The following is a 27,302-nucleotide window of genomic DNA, read 5'->3' on the forward strand; positions in this document are numbered from 1 at the left end:
TTTTCTAGGAAGTAAGTGGCCAGATCCTCACCACTGAGATTGGTGATGGGGGCCTGTACTTTAGGTTTCAGGAGGGAGTTTAAGGTTTCAAAAAGTCGTTTTGGGTTGTTGGATAGTGAGGTGATGAGGGTGGTGAAGTAGGAGTGTTTGGCCACATAAAGGGCAGAGTTATAGGTTTTGAGCATGAACTTATAGTGGATGAAGTCTTCTGCTAAGAGAGACTTTCTCCACTGCCGCTCTGCACACCTTGAACAACGCTGAAGAAAGCGTGTTTGCATAGTGTGCCAGGGCTGCCGTTGTCTCTGTCGGGTCTTTCTGCGTGTAGAAGGTGCTGCTTCATCTAGGGCATTCTTCAGTGTATTATTGAAGTGTGACAATGCTAAGTCTGGACAGGAGAGGGAGGAGATGGGGGCTAAAGATGTGTGAAGATTGTCCATAAGCTACTGGGTATTAATGGAACGTGTATTCCGATAAGTGTGGTAAGTGGGGGTGTCCCGAGTGAGGAGACAATTCTTGACAGAGAAGGAAAGAAGGTTGTGGTCCGAAAGTGGGAGTGGTGAGTTAGTAAAGTCGTGCAGCGATCCGGGACGGGAGAAAACCAGGTCCAGCGTATTCCCGTCCTCATGCGAAGGAGAATTAGTAAACTGTGAGAGGCCGAATGAACACCATGTTGGAAACTACATCCCATACAATGGATACAACGCCAAGATCATGAGCTAAACTAAGGCCCCAGATACACAAGAGTATATTAAACCTAAAACTATTTTTAATGAAAAGTGTATATAGTAAAATTCATGTAGTAAAATCAGAGTGCAAGTAAAAGCAGGATTGTATGACACAAAATCCTCTAATCAAACTCAACATTGTAAGTAAATAGTTTACAGCATGAAAAAAATCTAATATACCTATATTTCATCCTGGAAAATTACACATAGATACTAATATGTGGCACACGTTATACAGGTACTGCTAAACATGAATTAATACAAGCCCCATTAGGCTACTTTCACACTAGCGTCATTTGGAATACGTCGCAATGCGTCGTTTAGGAGAAAAAACGCATCCTGCAAAGTTGTCTGCAGGATGCGTTTTTTCCCCATAGACTTACATTAGCGGCGCATTGTGACGTATGGCCACACGTCGCATCCGTCGTGCGATGGATGCGTCGTGTTTTGGCGGACCGTCGACACAAAAAAGCATTACATGTAACGTTTTTTGTGCGACGTGTCCGCCATTTCCGACCGCGCATGTGTGGCCGGAGCTCCGCCCCCTCCTCCCCGGACATTACAATGGGGCAGAGGATGCGTTGAAAAACTGCATCCACTGCCCCCGTTGTGCTACTTAACACACTGTCCATCGGTACGTCGGGCCGACTGTTTGCGACGGCCCGTACTGACGGACTAGTGTGAAAGTAGCCTTAACTAGCACTTGTTCACACACCCAAAAAGGGGTCATGATGAAATGACATACCCCAAATCTCTGCACAATATGCTACATAAGACTTGACCACACGAAGGTGAACTGATACTTTACGTCTGTGGTTGTCAAAAAAGTCTGCTCAAACTGAATGAGCCAGCATGAAATAAGTGTAGGAAAATGAGTAATGAATAGAACATACTTTTACTTACATATGAGTGCAGATGAACCATTCACCATGCTGCCCCAACGCGCGTTTCATCCTTTTTCTTTGTCAGGGGCGTGTTGCGGCAGCACAGACATACAGTATCCATGCACCTTCTTGTGGTCAAGTCTTATATAGTCTTTTGCTCCATTTAGATCCCTGTCCCTAATAATATCAAGCCATGTAGTGGCATAATTTTTTGGGAAGTAAAGGTAACATTCCCTTTGTTACGTAGGCAGACCCTAGTATTACCGCATTTTATAAATGGCAAATGGTAGATATGGAGCTTTTTAACAATATTGCATAGGGGGACCAAGAGCTTCAGTTTTAGTTCCAAAACCATGTGATTTCCCCCCCACACCTTTTAAAGCACATATCTCAGAATAAGCATACATTATTAAATATGTATTTTGGACCTGATCAGGCTAATACACTGATTTAAAAAATGCATGTCAGATTGGCTATATTATTACTAAAATAAAAGGAAGCATTTTAATTTATGCATTTTAATATTCGAAATAGATATTTCACATAGGATTATTCCGTTATTCTGACATAGATTTTCAAAGTAAGTACACTAGACTCATTGGGTCAGACAGATTTATTTAATAATGTATGATGTACAATAACAAATTATATTGTGGTACCGTGTTAGCCAGAAAAATCGATGTGAATATTTTTCTGCCCAATGATGACAGAAGTATTCTAGGAGTGATGCCTTTATTGGCTAACCAGAAAATAATGTTAAAGGTATCACTCCTAGAATACTTCTGTCATCATTGGGCAGAAAAATATTCACATCGATTTTTCTGGCTAACACGGTACCACAATACAATTTATTGTACATCATACATTATTAAATAAATCTGTCTGACCCGATGAGTCTAGTGTACTTACTTTGAAAATCTATATCAGAATAACGGCATAATCCTATGTGAAATATCTATTTCTAATATTAAAATGCATAAATTAAAATGCTATCTTTTATTTTAGTAATAATATAGCCAATCTGACATGCATTTTTTAAATCAGTGTATTAGCCTGATCAGGTCCAAAATACATATTTAATAATGTATGCTTATTCTGAGATATGTGCTTTAAAAGGTGTGGGGGGGAAATCACATGGTTTTGGAACTAAAACTGAAGCTCTTGGTCCCCCTATGCAATATTGTTAAACAGCTCCATATCTACCATTTGCCATTATTGTACAAGCGGATACATGGAATATCACACTTTTTAATGTAGCGCTGCATATGAACTTACAAATATGTAAATTAAAAATCTTGCTTTGTGTTAATGGCTAAACATATTCTGCACTACAGAGTGAATACTAACCGCATACCTTGACGTTATGCCCATGATTTTATCACTCATACTTTTGTCCTTTCTCCACAGCCTGCAGGCTTGCCAGAACAACATGAACCAGCCCCAAACAAGCTCCCGCTGCCGGAAAACCTCTGACCCGCTTTCTATGAACGACTTCTGGTTAGAGGTGGAAAATATCAAGCAGATGCAGGGTTCTGATGGGGAGGAAAGCAGCTCGTCTGAACCCAGCACACCAGAAGGTAAGTGACCTTCAGACTCTGCTCAGAGAATATTAATGGATCTCAAACACAGAACATTTTAGGTATAGGATTATTAGCAACTTGATACAAAAGTAAAACACAAAACTTGTATTTCTCAGTCTTTTTCTTATTTTATGGGTGTAATGCTCTTCAGGTTGCAATGGTAGCATAGCTAATGCCCTTTGCATGTGGTATTGACCTAAAAATCATCCTGAAGACTCACAGGGTGTTCAATTTTAATGGCTGCTCTGCATTTCCCAGTGAGCAACGGTCCCTTTTGAAATGACATACAATTTAAAAAAAAAAAAAAAAAAAGCTCTAGAGAATACTTCAATAAGCAGCAAGCATAAAACAATAGGCCATTTTTGACCCAGTCACAGGTCCCCTTTTAAAGAAGCACTCCCATCAAAGTTTTTATTCTATTTAATACCACAACCATCATATTATATTGCACTGTGTACTTATAGTTGCTTATTTTGACCTTCTGCCCGGTAAATTCTCTACTCTATGTAGAAACAGTTAAGTCTTGTACCTGCATATATAATTCCCCTCTCCAAATCCTGACACCATTAAGCAATAGGCACCACTAACCTAACAACACCATGGAGACCAAATAGATCTCCAAACAAGTCATGTACAAAGTTGTTGGGAAGTACAAGTCAGGGTTGGGTTAAAAAAAAAAAAAAATCCCAATTTCTGATGATCCTCCGATGCACCATCAAATCCATTATCCTCAAATGGAAAGAGCATGGTACCACAACAAGCATGCCAAGAGAGGGATGGCCACCAAATCTCTGACTGGGCAAGGAGGTCATTAATCAGAGAGGCAGCACAGAGACCAAAGGTAACCGTAAAGGGGCTGCAGAGTTCCCAAGCAGAGACTAGAGTATCTGGCCATACGACCACAATAAACCCTACACTCCATTGAGGTGGCCTTTATGTAACAGTGGGTAGAAAAAAAGCCTTTACTTGCACACACAAATTGTAAGGCTCGTTTTGAATTTGCCAAAAGACGTGGGAACCTCCCCAAATGTATGGAGGAAGGCACTGTGGTCAAAAGAGACCAAAATTGAACTTTTTGGCCACCAAAGTAAACGCTATATCAGGCGCAAAACCAGCACCGCTAATTACCCGAAAAATACCATCCCCACAGTCAAACATGGTGGTGGCAGCATCATGCTGTGGGGATGTTTTAAGGCGAGAGGGAACATGGTTGGAGGCGAGGGGAAGCTAGATGGTGTGAAATACTGGGTAATTATTGAGCAAAACCTGTTTGTCAGTGATTTGAGATTGTGACGTAGATTTGCAAAAGGAGGCTCCACGTAGTACTAACCTTAGGGAGGTGAATTATTTTGCACACTGAAGATTTCAGTTATTTTGTCCCATTTGTTATTTGCTTCACAATAAATAGAAAACCAAATGTCCACATCTGTAGGTATGTTCTTCAATGTGAACATGCGTTTATGTGCTGCATGTGTACCAACTTAAGTCAAGCGCAATTTTTTTTTTCTTTGTATTATTGCATTCTGTACAAGCCGGAGTGTGGCCACCCTTTTCTGATCTGGAGATTGTATATAAAGCTCCCCCTGGCTGGTGTTCTACTGGTTGGGCCCAGTTCTTTTGTCTGCCCTTATTCACACTGAGGTCAACATTGACACATGGTAAGGTTTTAATATTAGACAGTGTAGGACTGTCCCTATCAGAGTTAGGGCTTGTTTCCACTTGCGAGAAACACGTCCGTGTCTCACATGTGAAAACCAATCTCTGGCGCCGGCACTTTGGAGCGGAGCATGCGGCTCCATGTGTTGCTATGCGGCCGCACGCTCCACTCTGGAGTGCCGGTGCCAGAGCTTGGTTTTCACATGCGAGACACGGACGTGTTTCTCGCAAGTGGAAACAAGCCCTTAGTGTCATGGTAGGATGTTTTTTATGCTATTTTTGATCAAAAACCGTATTACTAAAAACTGTGTATAGATGCACTTTTTGCTTTTTACTAATTTACAGCAGGGTTTTTGCTCATTTTTTCTCTTGTAGGTTTCATGTGTTTTATGACCAATGTGAACATGCGTTCACATGTGAATGTGAACATACCAACTTAAGTCGAGCTCAATTTTTGTGTTTTTTTGTTTTATGTTCTTTACATGACCTGATGCAAACCTTCAAAATAAAAAAAGTGAAATTCCAGGTTGTGAGGTTGCAAAACATGAAAAATGCCAAGGTGTGTGTATGTATGTATGTATGTATGTACGTATGTACGTATATAAACCACCTTCTGGAGTCTTCACATGTGCCTCAAGTTAAACTTTCCGATGAAACCACTTTGTGAGTAATGGTACATAGAGAGGCACAGAAACTGTCTCAAGTGCTCCACATACTTAGCTTAGTTATGGTGTCAGAATAAGCACATATGGGGCTCTACAGAGTCCTGGTTCCCTGGCCAGAAGGAAGTTCCTGCGGTTGGAAATGTATTCCTTGTCCTAAGGTTAGGGGAAAAAAAACATTAAAAACTCTCTGCTTTATATGTGCACCAAAATCACATCCAATAAGGGGGAAAACATATACAAGAAATGCGGCAAACACGCCATAATCAGAGAAGATTGTTGCATTGTGTAATGTGGACACCGGCAGGAAAAAGGCAACTGATAGAACACCGCATTTCCGCTACGTATGAACACGGCTTCAGCATTAGTTTTATTCCATTTTTTTAATGGGTTTAATAGAGAAAAATATCAATCAGGCTATTTTTTTTATGCCAATCACCGATCCCCATAAATAATCTGATCGCTGTGTTGTGCGGGTCGTTACAATTACAGGGACACCAAATATGTTGTTTGCTGATTTGTGATGTTCGTTATTTAAAAAAAAAAAAAAAACACATGAAAAATTAATTTTTTTCATTGTCAAGTGTTTTTCATTGTTTTTTTTTTTGTAATATTATAGGATGAAAAAGTCTTATTCTCAAATACATCGTTAATTATGTGAGGAGCATGACATGAATGTGCTTCCAAAATTGAGTTTGTATCTGTAGGTTTTCTATATGGGGTAATTGTTATTGATTCTGTGGAAATAATTGCATTTTATGGAATTAGTCTGATTTACCATGTATAAGGAATCTGTATCTGGATCACTATCATGGCAAGTATATACTATTATGCGAGTTACAGCTTGCCTAATGTCACTGCATTCCTAGGATAATTAGTAGGCTGCTGTCATCTGGCCTGATCAGCAGTGTAGGTTATCAATCGCTGGAATGATAGCAGCTGCCTCTCCCTGTTTTTGACAGGAGCCTTTAAATTTAGTGTTGATCACTTTATTTTCAGCTCTATGCCTTGAGGTCCGTTCTCCCATGTATACATTTCTGAGTGAGTCACAAATTCTTTCAGAGAAAGAATGTAAAAAATACGTGCAACTTGCCAACGATTGCAGTTGTGGCAAAAAGTTTTGAGGAAAAAAAAGTTTGTTTTTCACAAAGTTTTGTTGCTTTAGCTCTTTAGTCAGATATAACTATGGTAACTGAATAAAATTATCAGCATAGGTGTTTACACTTTTATTTGCAAATGCATCAAATTTATGCCATTTGAACTGCCATGCTAAATGTCAGCTTCTGTGCCTAATCCAGACTGTCTGCAAACCATTCTTGTCTAATCAGTGCTTGGACTTTTATCACAATTTTTCATGATGTCTCAAATAGTTTGAAGGGGGCTTATTAGAAATAGTAACTTGACCCCAGTCCTCTCCAGTGCAATCTCTGTACTTCTTGTAAAATGTCAGATGATGTGTTTCTTGTAGTGGCTTCTTTGCTGCCCTGGACATTGGACCAGCCTCACTGTGGCTGCGGACACCTGCCTCCTGTCATTTCTAAGCAATCTTTGCAGTTGTGTTGACCTAAATCCTTTTTAAACCATCCTGGCACGTACTGGACCTTCTAGGGTACATCTAAGCCTTCTTCAGCGCTACTGAACCTCTATTGTTGAAGTTCTTGATGGTCTAATGACAGTGTTATGTTAATGCAAATTGCCACTATAAAAAGTGAAGCAGCACTCTTTGAAGACCAGAAGTTTTGACAGTTTGAAAACTTTTACCCACGACTGTACTGTACATTGATTGACCATACTTATTTAGACCTGCAGAAACCCATTTACTCACAAGGTGTCGCTGTCCACAATGCTGTGCTATAGTGTCAATGTGGTTATTTTATTTTATTTTTTGCTATATCTATTTTATGACTTTGTACAGAAATTTTAATGTAGAATAATGTTATTGACACCTCTTTGTATTACAATATTTTAACAGGGGGCGCATAAAAGTATAGTGGACAAGGCAAGGTTTTGTAATTTAATTTATATGCTTGTTATACATACAGTAGAGATATCTTGGACTCGTATTGTCGGCAGTATAACTGGAAGGTCACTCATTGAATTCCACCTACATTGACCTGATTAGTGTTAGAATTAGGAGATACAATTTTCTGGGTGTACGTTTTTACTATTTCATGAAGAAAATATGACCCAAAGGTGGGAACAGTATTGGAGTAGCATGCCCCACTTAAGGCAAGGTCAGCTAGTAGACCTGCTGCTTATTAGGCTGGCCAGCCAGATATCATTGATTAGAAACCGCATAATATCTGATAGTAAAGGAAATATGTTGGGTCTGATAATAAAGGTCATCCTCCAGCTCATCAGACTTGACGTATACAGTTTTTATCTATCCTTTTTGCCATAATTATGTGCGTACTGTATGCCATCATCTATTCCTAGCACCGCGCCAATACTTTTGCACCTTGTAACTGCAGTTGTGACTAGCTGGCTCCCACCACGACTTGGGTGTGGACCAGTAGTAGCATTCTCAATGCAAATCTTTACAATCCTCAAATCTGAGCCTTCTAGACTTAAACTGATAAAATGACTTTCAGGCCACACAGGAGATGCTGTGTAAACTGACTAGTCAGAATGGCAGTGGCGCAAAAGTGGAGCAGAGCAGTGCTGGGAATAAAAGTGATCAGAAAGTATTTAATACATGTACTAGGCACATAACTATAGCAAACAGGGTAGATAATAGAAAAAACACATTGCTGGAGTGCTACTTTAACTCATTTATTCAATTAAGGCAAAGGGACCATAAATCAAAATGAGACCAACGTGTGGGCATTGTCTTTCTCCACCTTACAAATGTCATCCTTGGACATGAGTCCAGTACTCGCATTATTATCTTACTTTCTTGCAGGTGAAGGCACTGATCTTTCCCCTGGAGAAAGGAGGGTTCCGGGCAGGTTTACACTATTTATTAAGAAAGGTTATAGAGCCAGTTTGCACTAAGCCCCTTTTTATATGTATGGGGATGAGTAAAAGTGAGAAGGAATACTCATTTTTTTTGCATAATTTTGGCTTTGGAGGAGAATGTCTTTAATTGGAGGTAAAAGTGGGACAGTTATTCAGCAAGTGGCAGTGATCGGTGGTTCATAGCATGACACAGTCAGACAGCTGTATATATCAGACCAGGATCAGAACACTGTGCACGGACTGGCCGGCGGCTCTCCTGAGCATGACATGTATTTGAATGTATTATGTATTATTTTCATATATTTCTATGCAGCTGTACCCTGAGGTCGGGGGTGCCGCTAACCAGTCTCTGCACTGTATTCCTAGATCTGTCTGATTTTATATGGCCATCTGACTGAACCCTTAGAATGATATTGCCATGTGATGAACTGTCACCATATAACCTCCTGCTTCAAAGGGTCACCTGGGATTACACAGAACTACTCCCTAAAAAAACCCCACACCTCTTGTCCGCAGGCTACCAGGCATTGCAGCCCATCCTTATTCTTGGGGGCTTCTATTACAATACTAGTCTGAGCCCATGGCATGAATGATGCTCAGGTTTTTTCTAATTTAAGACTACCTCTTTTTTTAATACAGACATTTATTGATAAAAGTGAAGGGGTGAGCCAGGGCTGGTACTATGGGCTAGTTCTGGCTTCTCTTCACCCTGATACTGCTCTTCTAAACAGGAAAGTATTGTGTGTGTTGTGGGATTTGTTCTGTACTTGTCGTACGGAAGTCCTTGTTACCTCCCTGTCCTTGGGACCAGATACTGCAACACACATAACAGGAGACATTTGGACCAGATTAACAGGTTTTGCTTTACTGTGTAATTCGGAAACCTACAGCTGCAGCATACAGAAGGAGACCCAGTCCCCTCCTGTTGGTGTTCCTGTTGCCCACTATACTATCAGTTCTTGCCTCCTTTCTGTCCGACCTGCCCCTGCCTCAACAGAGTCTGCTGGTTCCAAGGGCCTCCTATCTGGCATTACAGCGACCCTGATGCTCACCATCTTTTCCTTTCCCTGTGACCCGACCGACCTCTTCTACTTGGGAGAGAAAGAGCCATGGAATCCGATGCCTCTTCTGAGCCCTAGGCCCTGAACCTCCCCGGAATCTGCTCAAAACGTCAGATGTGTCCACATGCTGCTTGAGAAACTTGGACAGGACACTTTGCCACCTATTCATCCGCTAACCTTGAACCTGTCACTCCTCACATTGTCGGAGACTTTCCTATTCTCTGACTTCAACTAGGACGTGCTTCCACTTTTTATCTTATCTATCTCCTCCCAATCTGTGGGCTATTCCCAAACTTTAGCTACAGTTAGGTCCATATACATTTGGACAGACAACATTTTTCTAATTTTGGTTATAGACATTACCACAATGAATTTTAATCAAAGCAATTCAGATGCAGTTGAAGTTCAGACTTTCAGCTTTCATTTGAGGGTATCCACATTAAAATTGGATGAAGGGTTTAGGAGTTTCAGCTCCTTAACATGTTCCACCCTGTTTTTATAGGGACCAAAAGTAATTGGACAGATTCAATAATTTTAAATAAAATATTCATTTTTAGTACTTGGTTGAAACCCCTTTGTTGGCAATGACTGCCTGAAGCCTTCAACTCACGGACATCACCAGATGCTGTGTTTCCTCCTTTTTGATGCTCTGCCAGGCCTTCACTGCGGTGGTTTTCAGTTGCTGTTTGTTTATGGGCCTTTCTGTCTGAAGTTTAGTCTATAACAAGTGAAATGCATGCTCAATTGGGTTGAGATCAGGTGACTGACTTGGCCATTCAAGAATATTCCACTTCTTTGCTTTAATAAACTCCTGGGTTGCTTTGGCTTTATGTTTTGGGTCATTGTCCATCTGTAGTATGAAACGACGACCAATCAGTTTGGCTGCATTTGGCTGGATCTGAGCACACAGTATGTCTCTGAATACCTCAGAATTCATTTGGCTGCTCTGTCCTGTGTCATATCAATAAATACTAGTGACCCAGTGCCACTGGCAGCCATGCATGCCCAAGCCATCACACTGCCTCTGCCGTGTTTTACCGATGATGTGGTATGCTTTGGATCATGAGCTGTACCACGCCTCTGCCATACTTTTCTCTTTCCATCATTCTGGTAGAGGTTGATCTTGGTTTCATTTGTCCAAAGAATGTTATTCCAGAACTGTGCTGGCTTTTTTAGGTGTTTTTTAGCAAAGTCCAGTCTAGCCTTTTTATTCTTGATGTTTGAGTGGCTTGCACCGTGCAGTGAACCCTCTGTATTTACTTTCATGCAGTCTTCTCTTTATGGTAGATTTGGATATTGATACGCCGACCTCCTGGAGAGTGTTGTTCACTTGGTTGGCTGTTGTGAAGGGGTTTCTCTTCATCATGGAGACTATTCTGCGATCATCCACCACTGTTGTCTTCCGTGGGCGCCCAGGTCTTTTTGCATTGATGAGTTCACCAGTGCTTTCTTTTTCTCTCTCAGGATGTACCAAACTGTAGATTTTGCCACTCCTAATATTATAGCAATTTCTCGGATGGGTTTTTTCTGTTTTCGCAGCTTAAGGATGGCTTGTTTCACCTGCATGGAGAACTCCTTTGACCACATGTTTACTTCACAGCAAAACCTTCCAAATGCAAGCAGCACACCTCATATCAACTCCAGGCCTTTTATCTGCTTAATTGAGAATGACATAACGAAGGGATTGCCCACACCTGTCCATGAAATAGCCTTGGAGTCAATTGACCAATTACTTTTGGTCCCTATAAAAACAGGGTGGAACATGTTAAGGAGCTGAAACTCCTAAACCCTTTATCCAATTTTAATGTGGATACCCTCAAATGAAAGCTGAAAGTCTGAACTTCAACTGCATCTGAATTGTTTTGTTTAAAATTCATTGTGGTAATGTCTATAACCAAAATTAGAAAAATGTTGTCTCTGTCCAAATATATATGGACCTAACTGTATATCTTACCCTGAATGCTGCAAAACAATATCCCTATGCCTTGTAATGGTTCCCCTATGGACAGCCCTCCTAATCCCTGAGGACCGCCTTCAAGTAGAACCTCCAGGAAACCAAGACACAAATCGTCTATAAGGATAAAATGCAGATTTATATAAAAAGGCTTATAACAATAAAATAATACTATGCATTTCAACTCCCTCTGGATATGGCGTGTTCTTTTCACCCCCTTACAATACCATCAAGGTGAAAATATACTTGCCACATGTAAGATAATAGATAGTCGTGTAAACCTAAAAATGTCAGTATTTAATGGGGACTATTAATGCACACAATAACCAGATTTTAACTATTTGTCACAAAAGTCCCCTTTCCTTATTTTTAGAAGGAGAAGCAGAAGCAGATTGGCTACAAGACACCGGCCTTTCACCTCTTATTGGAGACCAGATTCCTACAGAAGACAATGTCTTAATCTTATCGACCCTTACAAGAACACAGACTGCAGCTGTACAGCGTCGCATCGACAGCTATAACCGATCCTCTCGGAAACGGTCCAAACAACAAACACGAGATGTCAGGGATGTGTTCGACAGAGCCAGCAAAACTGTGAGTGTCCTCAACTGTAGTGAGAACCTGTGAGATCTATATCAAACATTACTCCACCACCTTCAAATTCAAATACACTTATGCCGAGTTTACATTTGTCGACAGTCTCCACTTTTCGTCTGTTGATTGACTACATGTACACTAATCTGCAGTTTAATGACCTATTTAGTCAAGCTGACCACCATTTTATGGGCACAGAGCAATTGCTAATGACTGTTCTGTGCACATAGAATATCATGTCCTTGGAAGCACACCTGCTGTCTACAGAATACCGACGAACAAGCATTTCTCTGGTGTTTGTGTGATGCCCCAGGGTCTTGGTCGTCACAGTGGCATTGCTTTTCTCATGAGGAGCGTGATGTCATGCTTGGAAGCGAAGGAAGATCTTTCACCAGGTAAACACAATGCACACAACATGTTTACACTACAGGCCAGAAGGGGGAGCTCTAAACCTGGTTTAGGGTGAACTCCTCTATAAAAACATTCTGGTCTGGAGGGAAGGAGAGTTTCTCAGTTAGTGTCGGACAGCAGACTGGAGCAGTCTGAGGCAGAGAGACGTGTATGGGGCCGAGCAGCCAGAGTTGCTGCAGCTCCAGGATTGAGAGATACCAAAAGAAGAACAGTGTTTAGTGCGCATTCAGAAGAATGAAGCACAGGAGAGAGACACCAGGGGAGCATAGCAGCATTTGGGCTACCTCTCTGGCCGAGCGCAGATTCCGGTAGCCGGAAGACCGAGGCTGTGTAGGACTCTGAGGCACAGCAGAAACCGTCAGGACAGCTGGATTATTTCAAGCAACCTGTCTGCCCTAATACCCAAGAGGCACAGTGGTATATAGAGCCCGGATCGTGATAGAGACCCTACACAAAGGCTCGAGCCACCTGTCATACGGGTTTGTGTCCTAACCTTCATGGAGGACAGAGAGAACTATAAGGACCTTGTCAGAAGCCATGGGCAGTAAGGGACTACAACATCACCACTCTAATAGGAAGGCTTCTAACTACACCTGGTAAAGGGGACTCTGAATTCGCTTCCAAGCCGGCCGGACCCTGCCTGTACCTGTGATCTGGTGCCCTGAACTTCGGTTGCCTGAAGCCTACAGTAAACCAGGTAAAGAGACTGCAAACCTGTGTCCTCCATTTATTTACCGACAACCTACCATCCTTGCTCACTACACTGGAAGCCCTGGGGACCAACTTTACCTGTGGGAAGTTATACCATCTAGCTGCCTTAACATCACCCCAGAGGATCCCTGTAAGCAGTCGTTCCCCACTGACCGAATACCAGAGGTGGCGTCACAAACACAAACTTTATTCACCAAACCCTTCAAAGACCTTCCCCTTTAATTGGGCGCCCAGGGCCACGCACCGGGTCACAGCCACCTAGTATCCCCACGGCCCTGGAGGGCGACTCATTTGCCTATCTGTATTGACTGCCTGATAGTTGTGAAATTGCATTCATAGAGACTAGTTCCCCAATGATCTGCCTGTTTAAATGCAGTATTAGTAAATAAAATCACCACAGCAGTAATCGCCCAGTGATCGTAAAGTTTTGAATGATCTACCCTTATCGTATTTGGGGGATATCACTAGGAAGTGCTACTGATCACCTAAGTTGCATCCAAATGTGGCCCCTTTGAAAAAAATAATGTAGTCAATCCCATAAAGGTGGCACAAAGTGACTGTTGGGCCACAGTCTAAGAAGTCTCCACGGGTCTCCTCGTAGACCATTATCTGCCACAGCCTGTCCTTCCAATATGCAACTTGTAGGGTAACTCGCAGTTCTCTGTGCCTCTTTGGGTTCTCAAGACAGCTACATTAGTACTTTTCACAGGACCCACCTCCCCGTGGCCATGGCATAATAGTTTTGTGAAAACATGGAGTTTGATCTCCAAGCCACTAGGTAACAAATTAATTTCTAGTCAAAGTCCTTTAGAAATGGGATGCCATTGTTTTATGGGACTACTCAATGTAAGCTGAAGCAGCAGTATAAAATAACTTATGCAATCAAAAATATCTTGTACAAGGATACGGGAGAATTCTTCAACTTTGGAATGATGTACGATACTTGTCTGTCTTTTCCCCATCAGTCCAATCTCTCTGCTAGGCCTGGAGGATAGCGATACAGCGCTGTGTTGAGCCCCACATAGTCTGCGGCTAATGTTGGATTTTTCTTCTTGCAGCTTGATAGTGATCAGTGCTAATGACAGGATCTGGTGCTGCTAATGTGGTAGAACAGGCACATATATCAATCAGGGGTAACCGCAGTAGGACAACACGTGGGGTCACACTTGGAAGGCAAGAACAAACCTAAAAAAGGAAATTCTTGATCTTGAGTAGGATTGATGTGGTACCTGTAATGGTGGCCATGCTTGTTATCATCTAATTGATAATAAATAATTGAAGGTCTTATATTTCCTGGTGTTCATGTATTGTATGATGGGTGCTTATTAACATTCTTAAATAATTGCATGTTGTTAATTAACAGTACTGAACACCTTTTTGTTTTTTGTGGTTCATTAATTTCTAATATCTTCATACAGAACATTGTTATGGAGGAGAATGGAACAGAAGAAAAGAATGGCTCAGACGATACAAATAGTTTCACAGAGAACACAACAAAATGTAAGCACGTTTTATTAATCCATATATCATATATGTATGGCCAGCTAGAGCAGTAGGATTATGGCAATGTATGGAGAATAGGCTGAGAAGGAAAGGGATGCTTACTGAATGGTGTAATAAGGGACTATTGAAGTTGAATTTTATTATTGCTCTAGTGGAGGTGCAGTAGATAATTAATTTTCTTTCACATTAAAGCTCCTTCCAGGTTAAAGCGTTCTGAGGCATCTAATGTCCACAACATGGATGTGGCTTATTCAGAACAAGCAGCATTTGGTCAAAATGAGAATAGCAAATCATCCTGGCAACCAGAGTCCTTACCTGTAAGTGTATCTAGTATCAGTATATGTCTATCACATTACTATAAGGAATTGTCATGTGATTGCATACAATCCACTCATTAAGGGTTAGATAGGTGACTGAAAATAAATTTCCATGTATTCCCCCTAACTGGCACTTGAAGGGAATTGCGTTGTCCGAAAGTGATCTATTGTTTAGGGAACATGTCATGTTCTCAAACGCTATTAACCTTCACATATGGGGTTAATCTGCAGGCTAATAGCGTTACATTGCTGTTCAACTGCCTTACTAAAAGTGCGGCTACCCGGAGAAAATTAATTTTATTCTTTCCAGTAGCTGGCTTTCAGTCATGAAGATGTGCAAGGAGTGGCTACAGTCATAGCTCACAGCATTGTGAGTGGTGGCTGTAAGCCCGCCCTGGCACTGTGACAACTCCCTCTGCGCGAGTGCGCTGCAGACCACTGTGTGTACAGCTCACTGTCTAAGACTGAAAGCCGTGTGCCTTGTTAATTACACTTGGGGACATGACTGGTTCGCTTTAAAATCCGGTTTTGTGTCACATGTATGTTTTTTTTCACATAACGTTCTTTATTACGAGAAAATATTGAAATTTTTCAATTTTCACAGTGGTCGCTGGAGCGGTTTTAGACTCATACTTATAATGCGGTTTACCACGCCTATAGACATCTAATAACATAATCTGACAAGATAGGGTCAGAGTCTGTTCATTGTGTCATTGTGGCTAATAAACTTCCTGTTTCAGGAAATCCACATGTATAAGGTCTAAAAATAAAAAGTCCCAGTGGCAAAAAAAAGCAAAGACTCCTAGTTTATATTTCAATATTTCAAGTCAAGATTGTGGCAAAAAAATTCTCCAAAATTTCTAAAAAAAAAATGTAACACACAAACTTAATTTAAACGATAGGTCATTTACTGATAACACATACCTCTTAGGCCTCATTCAGATGCCCGATTTGCGTAGGCGTGCTATCCTTGTTTTCACGAATAGCACTCTTACCCATGACATTCTATGGCACTATTCACATGTCCAAATTGCTTTTTCTTTTTTTTTTTTTTTAAATCACACCAAGAGGTCTGCAGGAAATATTAGAGACATGTCAGATTTTTGATCTGCGGATCGGATCAAACTTGGCAATGCAAGTCTGTGAAAAAATTGGACTCCACTCTGATCACATCCAAGTGCGGTCCGATTTTCACGGCCTCTCAGAATATAGAAGGTGGAGAATTTTTTTTATTTATTTCACCACATAAGAGAAAATCGGACAAAACTCTTACCATACTCTGACTAAACTCTGGTCTGTTTTTTTTTTTTTGTGCGTGAAAAAATCGGATTTGTGAATGTCTTAAGATGCTGTTTAGTAGGCACAATGTTGCCATCTTGTCAAGTGTTGGTAAAGAACCTGCACCTTTCCTATTTCACTGTAAGCAATAATCTATAGTTTAAAATTACAGGGAAACCTCCTCTTGTCTAAAATATTGGACAAGCTGGGACAATGAATGATGAGGAGTGGTCTCTTTAAAGGGCATTCATTCTGTTCAAACCACAGGCAGCATGTATCACAACCTATCTGTGCGAGGAATATTATTTGAGGAGCATTTCAGAGAAAATGTACTTTAAATATTTGGTCGGGGACAATGGCCCGAAGACCAGACGAGTCCAGTGCCACCCCCAGTTGGCTTTTTCCCAGCACTTCTGCTGGTGACTGTCAGGTCTTTCCCTAGATGGAGATCTACAAAGTATATTTTCTCTGAATTGCAAGAGCGTTTCAGAGAATAATATACCTGGCTGCAATTTGTGCTGCCCGCTGCTTGGGCTGCATGAATTGCCCAACAGCTTCCCTTTAAGATATTACCAATCCGGCAATAGGAACCGACCTCTGTTCCATTTCGTGGATGCAGATGACCAGACAGAGTTCAGTGTGAGGAAATAGTTTGCCCCCATAACACGACCACATTGTATTCTGATGGTGGCACTATACTTTATTTTTAGAGCTTGATATTCCACAATTCTCACTAATTTGAATGTATGACAAGGGTACATAAGACAGCTCACTAGAAAAAACCCCTATTTAAAATGTAAACTTTAATGCATATATAAAAAAATGAAATACAACATCTAGATATCCCCCAAATACAGAAAATGCCTCAAAAATGGGCAAAATATTTAGTGGTTGATACCTTTTATTGGCTAACTGAAAATAATATTTTCCTAGCTACTGGCTAACATGGTACCAAGATATTTATCTTTCCTGTATCAAAAATGGGCTACACACTGCTAGAAAAGCTCTAGTCTTTTTGATCTAGCTAGCACAATGCCAGTCAAACGAATACCCATCTCCACTCAAAAAATGGAATAGATGCAAAGGTGAGCCCATTTTTTTACCTCACAAGGAAAATGGCACCAAAAACAGTTACCCTTAAAAAAGGTGATCCAATTGTGCTTGCATATAGCAACAGTCTCACTCAGCCGATGTGCAGAAATAAGTGATCTGCCCCTACATACCAATATACCTGGATGCCTACCTAGGTGCGGAGGTTGGCACCCTTAAAAAAACCGAGAATGGCGCCCCTGCTTGTTCAACAGCTGTCCATATTCTCCTACTACACCATTTAAGACTCCAGTCAGAAACAGAGGGCCAGATGGCCTGTTTTGGCTATATAATAAAAATGGCTAAGGTTAGTTTCACACTAGCATTTTGCTGAGCTGTGGAGGGCTGCGGAGTTCCTCCATGAAGCCCCGCCCACGGCCGCACCTCCGCCGCTCAGCTCCGCCTACATGTGCATCCGCAAACATCCGCACAACCTGCATACCTAATGTTAAAGATAGGTACACAGGCCGCATGCGGACGTAGGCGGAGCTGAGCGGCAGAGGAGTGGCCATGGGCGGGGCTTCATGGAGGAACTCCGCAGCTCAGCAAAATGCTAGTATGAAACTAGCCTAAGATAATGTATGCACTGTTAAGAAAAATGCAACCAGCCAAGATCAAAATATGTAGATATGGAGAAAAAAGGGACAGTCAGGCATACTTAAACACTCATAACCAATACATATAATGATAACTGATACAAGGTCACAAAAATTGGTATTCCGGTGCTAGTGCTATTGTAGCACCATATGCATACAAACTACCAAACAGAAAACTACCCCTAAAAACATTAATCTTTATTAATAACCACCGGTAATACCAACAATCAAAAATAGATAAAAAAAACATCCCACCAGGGATTCTCAGCCCGGGAATTTGGGCAACGGCCCGTATCGGGAAGAATATACCAAAAGAAAATTGGAAAAAATGAAAGTGATCCAAAATACAAAAAATGAAAAAATAAAGTGCAATAAATAATATACCTTCCCTATCCCTAATAGGTCCTAAAGTTTGATGTCCTTCCTGTCAGCGGAGGTTGGCACCCTAATTTGCGATGTGGCGCCCCCGCTCCACGGCGGCTGTCCCTTCAATCCCTGGGCAATCCCTACGTCTATCACAATCGCACACAATTGATTGTAGATCAAATTAGATCTACATCTATTGCATAAGCACAGTCAGCCCTACTTTATGGCTCCAGGCCAGTCTATATCATCCTAATCTCCTGCTCCAAATGAAAACTAGTCTCTAACATTGATACTAATTAGACCTTTAATGCTTATGATGTATAGTAAGACTATGGAGCCGGAAGATAAAAGGCTATACTAAGTCTAAGCTGCCCTTCTGGGTATCACAAGAAAAAATCAATCAATTATGCACTCCAAATCCAAATAGTTATTTCACCAAAGAATAATTCTCATCTTTGTCAAAGAAAACAATATTCTCCTGTTTGCATTGTGCATATCAGATACCTCATATTATAAAGTGCTGAGTGTGCAAATAAGGTGCAAAATCATAGCTCATAGATTTGTTCACTTTAGCTTATAACTTCTCAGCCAGTCCCTTCAAATAGTGCTGCCGATACACCAGCTTTCACTGTCCCGACGCGTTTCTCCCCCATACATCCATTCCTGGGGGTTCATCAGGGGACTTGGAAATAACTCCAACTGTCCTTAATAGGCTGCCGAGCTATAGACAGGAACCATTCTCCTGTCTGCCAGAATCTGTGCTGCAATTACCCCATATCCACTTCCTTATATAGTGGGACATATAATCTCCACCCACCTGATTAACATCCCTTGGCGTCCTTAAGTGTGGGCTCCATATTGCACGTGCCACACTTAGCCAGGAAGTAACACCGCGCTCCTGATGATGCTGCATCCGCTCTATGGAACGCACATGCGCTCCACATCGTGTCAGATTAACATTCATTCGGCGTCCTTTAGTGTGGGCTACATACTGCACATGCCGCGATTATCCAGGAAGCCATACCTGTATCATATATGACTTATTGCTAAACAATTATCATGTCAAATTAACCAATATATGAGGTGGTGCCACTAACCCTCCATCCTCCCCCGTTTTTAGACCGACAGCCTTATCAAGTGGAGAACTATAAAAATTAAAAAAGTGACATGTCCGTTATCACTAATGGTGTCCAATTGTTTTTCATTGGTAATGGAGATTTTCTTACCATTATGGTCATATTTCTTATTCTATGTTCTGCAGTATTTTCAAATACAAAAGGGAAGGCTTGGTGTCACCCGGGTTTCTGACTTGTCTTCTCTTGACATGAAGCAAGTGCCAGCATTTGCTCTCATTGAGCTGACTGCACTTTGTGATGCTTTAGAACTGGATCTAAAGAGGAATAAAGCGTCCAAGCGTAGGCCTACAGGTCAGTATCTGTCTGGACTTCTGTCTTGCATGTATTAGTTCAATTATATTGTACATCTATTGTGATGACGCTTAGAAGCCTTGACCATTATCTTCATGAAATCATTCAGTACTAGTGTATAGAGAAATTTCGGTACCCCTTCAAAAGTTTACAGTGTGAACCCTTGTCTCTTTTAGAGAGTCGGTTATTTGGTGTATCGCTCACCTCTCTACTGGAACAAGATAGAAAGCTGTTAACCAACACACAGGTCCCACTCATCCTGCAGGCGGTAAGGACTGAGCTATGTAATTTCAGGATTTTTTAAATCAAAATTATGACGTTGCCTATATTTTGTCTTTATGAACTTTATGGTGGAAGTGGGCCCCTTACCTCTTCGGCCTTTGTATAACTTAACAGGTTGTACCTGTGGTATGTCCGCCCCTGAATTGGTGCCTCAGAGCTCCTCATTAGTGATGACCAAACTTGCATGGATAAGGTGTTATCCGAGCAGGCTTGGGTGCTATCAGAATGAGTCCCCGCGGCTGCATGTCTCACAGCTGTTAGGCAATCCCTGCATGTGTTGCAGCTGTTGAACAGCCTCGAGGTATGCAGTCGCGGGGACTCAAACATAATTTTTCTAGCATGCCGAAGACCTTATGTTAGCATACAAGCTTGCTCGAATAAGACCTGATCAGAGCACCGTTCACTCATCTCTAAAAGGTTGTCTTTATGAAATTCAACTTTGCTAAGTGAAAGGAGTGAAAGTCAGGTTTTTTTTGTTGTTAGGAAGTAGAAGGGTTAAACGTTGATCAGCAATCTAATTTTTTCAACAAAATTTACAAAACTATTTTTTTAGGGATCACATTTAAAGTAACTTTGGGGAGCCTATATGACAGAAAATACCAACAAGTGACACCATTCTAAAAACTGCACCACTCAAAACCACATTAAAGATGTTTATTAACCCTTCAGGTGCTTTACAGGAATTAATGGAATGTGGAAGGAAAAAATTAACATTTTGCTTTTTTCACATAAATTTTACTTTAGCCCCAAACCTTTTATTTTCTCAAGGGTAACAAGAGAAAATGTGCAGTGCAATTAGTTGTGCAATTTCTCCTGAGTATGCCAATACCCCACATGTGAAAGAAAACTGTTTGGGAGCATGGCAGGGCTCGAAAGGGAGGGATCACCTTGTGAATTTTTGAACGCACAATGTTCTGGAATCATTAGTGGACGCCATATCGCATTTGCAGAGCCCCTGATGTGCCTAAGCACTGGAAACCCACCAGAAGTGACCCATTTTGGAAACTAGAGTCCTCAAGGAATTTATCTAGACATAAGGTGAGCACCTTGAACTCACTGGTGCTTCACAGAATTTTACAACGTTGATCTGAGAAAATGAAAAAAACATATATTTTTTCCCACTAATGTTTTAAGCCCAAAATTTTCATTTTCAAAGGGATAACAAAAGAAAATTGACTCCAAAATTTGTTGTGCAATTTCTCCTGAGTACGCCGCTACTCTGTGGTTGGAAAATATTTTTGCAGGACGTCCCTCCTAACAGCACCACCAGGAGGTAGTTTCTTCTTATCCTTGATAAGGAGAGGAACACAGAAGAGGTTAAATAGTCCCCCTCCCCACCTCTAGTATTTTTCCTGTCCTTATAAAGAACAGATGCAGAAGAGGATTTCTCCATGGACTGAGCAACAGGGAGGCTATGAGGCTTGGAGGGTTCCATACTTTCCTCCTGGGTAGAGTTAGAGTATGTAGTGCTAATACCTACAGAGGCATTCCGGTCAAGTTCCATGCTCCTTTGGACAGCCGTATCCCTCTCTAGGGGGCTCTGAGCTCCTGTTGCCAGGTACGTAGCACATGCAAGTGGAGAGAACATATGGCGACATGTGCTCCTGTATGTACTTCTCGCCGGTTTTGCACCTCTGTTTGGGTTAGATTGGTGACCCTTAATATAGGGTTTTCTTTATCTCTCTGCGTTTCACCTAGCATTTCATTTTACACCGTGGATACCGTGGAGAAGAAGGTGTTTAATATATTCGCTTTTTCCTAGTTATCTACAACCATTCTTTCCTCACAATTTTTTAAGGGGCCTACACTTTCACTTATGATTCTTTTACTATTGATATACTTGTAGAACAGTTTGGGATTAGTTTTATTCTCCTTAGCAATGTGCTTCCCTGTTTCCTTTTGGCAGCTTTAATTTTTTAGATAAAGTATTTTTCTCCCTATAGTTTTTTTTTTTAGAGCTTCAACGGTGCCATCCTGCTTTAGTAGTTTAAATGCTTTCTTTTTACTCTTAATTGCCCCTCTTACTTCTTTGTTTAGCCACATTGTTTTTTTTTACCTATTTCTTGTCCTTTTATTCCCACATGGTATAAACCGCTTACATTGCCTATTTAGGATGTTCTTAAACATTGAGTCAATTGAGTCAATTCCATTCAAGGGTCCTACTGTGAGAAATTCTATTAGCCTGGGATGGCAAAGAGGCCACTCTAGACAGAAGGATTATATTATCAGGTGAAGCAAGAGTCTGTCTTGGTGGACCGTACCAACAAATCTCAAGAGGAAAACTCTGGATCATCTTGCCATGTGTAAATATCACTACAGACACAAGTCACAGTGGCTGGGGAGTTAACATAGAAAGATGTTACCTTCAGGGGATATGGCCCACATCAATACGTGACAGGTCTTCAATTTACAGGGAGCTCGGGGCAATGTGGGAGGCACTATGAAAATGTCAATCACACCTATAAGATCAGCATATTAGAATATTTTTGGACAATTCAACTACAGTTTCCTTCCTTCTTCATCAGTGAGGACCAAGACACCATCATCAGTGGCTATCAGAAAAAAATATTTTCTTGGGCAGAAGACAGTCAGGTCGATCAGAGCAGTGCACCTGAAGGGATAAAGAAATCAGGTGGCAGATTTCCAAATAGAGAGACAATAAAACCTTCAGAGTGGACCTTAAACGAGGAAGTCTTGCTTCAACTAACACAACGCTGGGGAATCCCGCAATAGACTTGTTTGATCCAGGAAGAAACCCAAGACAAGAGTTCTTTTCATTAAACCCAACAGACAAGCCAACTGAGGAAGATGCCTTGTCCCAGAACTGGGATATGAAACTGGTATACGCCTTTCCACCACTCACGTTACCAAGAGTATTGAGAAAATCCAGGAAAGCCCGGCTATGATGATTTTTATAGTTCCCTACTGGCCTAAAAGAAGCTGGTCTTCCTTGATGAAGCAAATGTCTTTAGGAGATCCAATACTCCTACCAACAAGACAAGACCTTCAACTTCAGTTTTTTTTCTAGTCTGTTATTTCTTTATTTCAGAACAATAGAAAGCTGGTAACTTTGGCGATATATCTCAAGATCTGGAAAAAGTTTTCTTCTCAAAGCAGAATCCCAGTTTCTATCACTCCAGGCCCAGATATTCCTGGGAAATTAGACTTTCTTCAGTCAGGGTTCGACAAAGGACTAAGACCCAGTACTTTAAAGGTGCAAATATCAGCACTGGGGCCATTCTTTGGAAGTTTAATAAACACGTTGTTGCATCTATCCTGGTGGGAACCTGAAAAATCACTAGAGGGTGATGGTGTGGATGGGCTATTTAACCTCTTCTGTGTTCCTGTCCCTATCAATGATAAGAAGGATTACCTCCTGGTAGTGGTAGTGCTGGACAACTGGAAAAGCCATTACCGGTAGGACTAATTGTTACTTTCAGGCACAGTGCAAAGCTCAGAAGTTAAGGAGTGCCATTTTATAGTGCTGATTTTACCATTATGGCTTGCGGGTGCCATGTCCTATTGGCAGAGCTCCTGAGGTGCCAGAACAGCATAAGAGACAATTTTACAAACTGCACCTTTCAATTAATTCATCTAAGGATGCAGTGATCATATTGACATCATGAGTGTGTCACAGAAGTTTTATACCATTGGGCAATGAAGAAAAGATGACATTTTTACCACCAAAATTTTGTTCAAGCAACAGATATTAAAATTTGACATTTGGAAATGGGTGTAAATGACACTATAATTTGTCGCACAGTGTCTGCTGTATGTAGAAATACCCCATATGTGGCTGTACAGTACTGCTTAGCCACACAACGAGTCTCTGGAGGGACGGAGAGCTATTTGCCTCCTAGAGTACAGATTTTCCTAGAATAGTTTGTAGACTCCAAATACAGAGCCCTAAGTGCTAGAAGAGCTGAATCCCCCTCAAGTTACCCCATTTCATAAATTTATACCCCCTTGGAAATTTTTCTTCAGGTGTAGTGACTATTTAAACTCCATGGGTGTTTTCCAGAAACAAGCAGGAGTGGATGTTGCTGAATGAAAATTGCTAACTGCTGTTGTAGTGACCTGTACGTTATAGTACCCATTTCGTGCTTCTAGAGACATGCACCTGTAAATTAGGTAGTCTCTCATCGCTACAGAAATGCCAAACATTTAGACATTAAGTGTCATTAAGGCACACTAGTACTCAGAAGAGGGGGGCATTTGGATTTGGGAATGTAGAATTTGCTGAATTTCTTTTGGGAGAAAGCCCCCTATATTTCCATTAACAGATGACTGAACTGAGTGGGAGCTTGCTTTTTTTTGTGGATTGTTTTGAAGCTTTTGTTGAGAACATTTTCTATAACATTTTGGATCACATTTTTCCGATGTTCTACGCTGAGCACTTATTTTGTTGTTTCCATCTACATCTCCAAATGAATTGATTCGATAAAATCCCTGAGGGATCCATTCACAATAATGAGGCAGCATAGTTACTCTGGACTCTGTCTGGCCTCTGTTCAGCTGTCTCCTTTTCAGAGGTGCACAAAACTGTGGTCGACCGCATTTATGCACACTTAAAAAGATGGACACCACCAGATCATAGGCCAGACTGCATCTACCGTGACTATCTCTGCCCGATTATAGGGAATCTTCCACCGCTGGTGCCATCTGAATCAAGTATTTCATATTGGCAGATATGCAACAGATACAGACGTATTTTTGTGCAGTAGGAGTTTACACTTTTCTGACAGTAGAGGACTATGTTGTTAATGTTATTTGCTTAGTTGAATGTAATGCATATACTTGTTGTACTTTGGTTTCACTTTCTCTCTGGTAAAAGGTCCTTTCAGACTTCCTGTTATGCTGTATTAAGAAGCTGATGCATGTACCTCATGTTCTGTATAAATAAGTTTAATTACCCCATATAATTTACTCTCACAAGTCAAGTTTCTTCTGTGACCAAACTATGCAACATTTCAGAATTACACGGAAACCCTGGTGTAAGCACTCAGTTTAGAGCAAAAAGTAGATGTGTATCGAGCCTTACTGCGATCTCTGGGAAGCAGAATGAAAAAATCAACAGCTGGTGAAGAATTAGTTTTTTTTTTTTTTTTTTTTTTACTTTTCCTGGCTTAGTATAAGTGATAAGACATCTTTATTCTTGGGTTCAGTGCAATTAAGGTGATACCAGATTTATAGTTTTTTTTATTTTTGGCTGCTGTCACACACTTAAAACGCATTTTATTGCAATAACAAATTTTTGCATTGTAATATTTTGGTAGCTAGAATTTTTTCATATTTTGGTCGACAGTCATGTGAGGGCTTGTTTTTTGCGGGACGAGTGATGGTTTTATTGGTACTTTTTTTGGTTACATAACATTTTTTGATCCCTTTTTATTCCAATTTTTGGGAGGTAGAATGAACCGAAAACAGCAATTGCAGGAATTTGATTTTTTTTGGGGGTAGTTTTTATGTTGTTCATTGTGTGGTAAAATTGGTTAGTACAATTACAGCGATACCTCATTTACATTTTTTTTTATGTTTTGGCACTTTTACATAATAAAAACTTTTTTATAGGAAAAAAGATTTATTTATACATCACTATATTCTGAGAGCTATTGAACTTTTTTCTTAATTTTTCTGCTGATGGAGATGTGTAGCAAATTTGTTTTTTGCGGGGCAAGATTTTTTTTTCCAACGATACTATTTTTATCTACATTTCTCTTTTTGTTCTTGTTTTATTCTACTTTTTGTTCAGTGGTATGATGAAAAAGCATAATTTTTTGCCCCATTTTAAATTTTTTGTATTGCTTTCACTGAAGGGCTAACTGGTGTGATTGTTTTATGCGACAAGGGCAGGCATATTAGGCATTTGCCTAGGGGCCCCACTCCCCCAATGGCATGCCGCTAATGGCGGCACACTAGATGGCTGACATGAGGGCATACATACGGCTTCAGAACTGCAGTCATGCTGCCGGAATAAGCTGCACGCATGCACTAGATTTGCATGAGTGGTGATGACGCTGCTCGTGCAAATTGTCATCACTCTCAGGGGTATGATAATATGGAAAAAAGGCTGACTAGCCTGATGAACTAATGCTCTATCGACTAGTCAAAGCTCTCATTAGCATAGCAAATTGGGGCAGTATAAATGCTTTTTTTAAACCTCATTTGTACCAATAAAAGTTATATAGGGCTGGTTAGGCAGGGAATTTACTCATAAATAGGTGAATTCTGCTGGGTTGGAGGGTATGGGGGACCGGACAGGTGCCCTTTAAAGTACCACGGTCTCTTCATGGTAACCTGCTTACAGAGGGAGGGCTATGTGGGGGCTCACACTGTATGGGGGATGTCGACATACTTAATTTTGCCCAATATTAAGTGAAACAATATTAATATAAAATAACTATAATTAATAAGTTAATATTGATCAGAATTAATTTCAGCCTTTTGGCTTGTCCCTCAGAACAGTCATGGTCTCTCATGTGGCTCCTCAGGAAAATTAATTGCTCACCTCTCCTGCCATGTGGTCCTGCTGCTGTGTGTGTAACCCTGCCCCAGCATTGATTACCAGCTTAGTATTTAACACCTTAGCAGAGTGTTTAATCCCCCAGAGTCAGAAAATCTCCGGGGTCTCTGACCCTGGAGAATATGATCAGGGCTGGATTTTCCGGTGTCCAATCACGTGATCGTCGATATTCAGTGAATAATGGCGATCACACACATAAAAGCGTGCCCACTGTTTCAATGATTTCTCTCTCTTCTGACATATGTCAGAGGAGAGAGAAATAATGCCCTTCGAGACCATCCCCTGGTCCCTCCGACCCAGCATAATCTTCCTGGAAAAAAAAAATAGCGGGCACATGCGTAGTGCTCTCGCCGAGGTCTGCTGGCCGGTACCCAGTGATAGACCCTATCACAGTGATCAAAATAAAAAATAGTAAATCAAATCCCCTTTGTTATCCCTATAGTTGGATAAAAATTCTAAAGTGTTTTTTTTCCATTCTTTTCAGTTGGGGTTAGGGTTGTATTAGGGTTGCGGTTAGAATTTTTTAATTCTTTTTCAAAAGTGAAAAAAAATGCCGATATGACTGCTAGTGTTGAGCGCATGAGCACGCTACTCGAGTTTGCATCGGGTGCTCTGGTATGCACGGAGTATCACAGATCCCCGCATGTGTTTTTTTGTTTGTTTTTTTTTTTTTTTCTTGGGTTGTCTAACAGCCGGAAAACATGCAGTGTAGGGACTCAAGCATG

General features: G+C 41.0%; 1 protein-coding gene across 5 annotated transcripts in view; it reads left to right on the top strand.

Annotated features, from left to right (window-relative positions):
• The window catches only part of ARHGAP40 (Rho GTPase activating protein 40), a 182,031-nt gene that overhangs the window by 138,171 nt on the left and 16,558 nt on the right, over positions 1–27,302 (top strand). For all 5 annotated transcript variants that reach the window (XM_077251533.1, XM_077251531.1, XM_077251532.1 and 2 more), the window contains 6 exons: positions 3,017–3,186; positions 11,854–12,074; positions 14,615–14,696; positions 14,892–15,016; positions 19,607–19,772; positions 19,949–20,040. In XM_077251533.1, coding sequence (XP_077107648.1) covers positions 3,039–3,186; positions 11,854–12,074; positions 14,615–14,696; positions 14,892–15,016; positions 19,607–19,772; positions 19,949–20,040 — 834 coding nt within the window. In that variant the 5' untranslated portion in view covers positions 3,017–3,038. The remainder of the gene's footprint in view (positions 1–3,016; positions 3,187–11,853; positions 12,075–14,614; positions 14,697–14,891; positions 15,017–19,606; positions 19,773–19,948; positions 20,041–27,302) is intronic.

This window comes from Ranitomeya variabilis, chromosome 4 (genome assembly GCF_051348905.1).
Source record: "Ranitomeya variabilis isolate aRanVar5 chromosome 4, aRanVar5.hap1, whole genome shotgun sequence".
In the NCBI taxonomy this organism is placed as follows: domain Eukaryota; kingdom Metazoa; phylum Chordata; class Amphibia; order Anura; family Dendrobatidae; genus Ranitomeya; species Ranitomeya variabilis.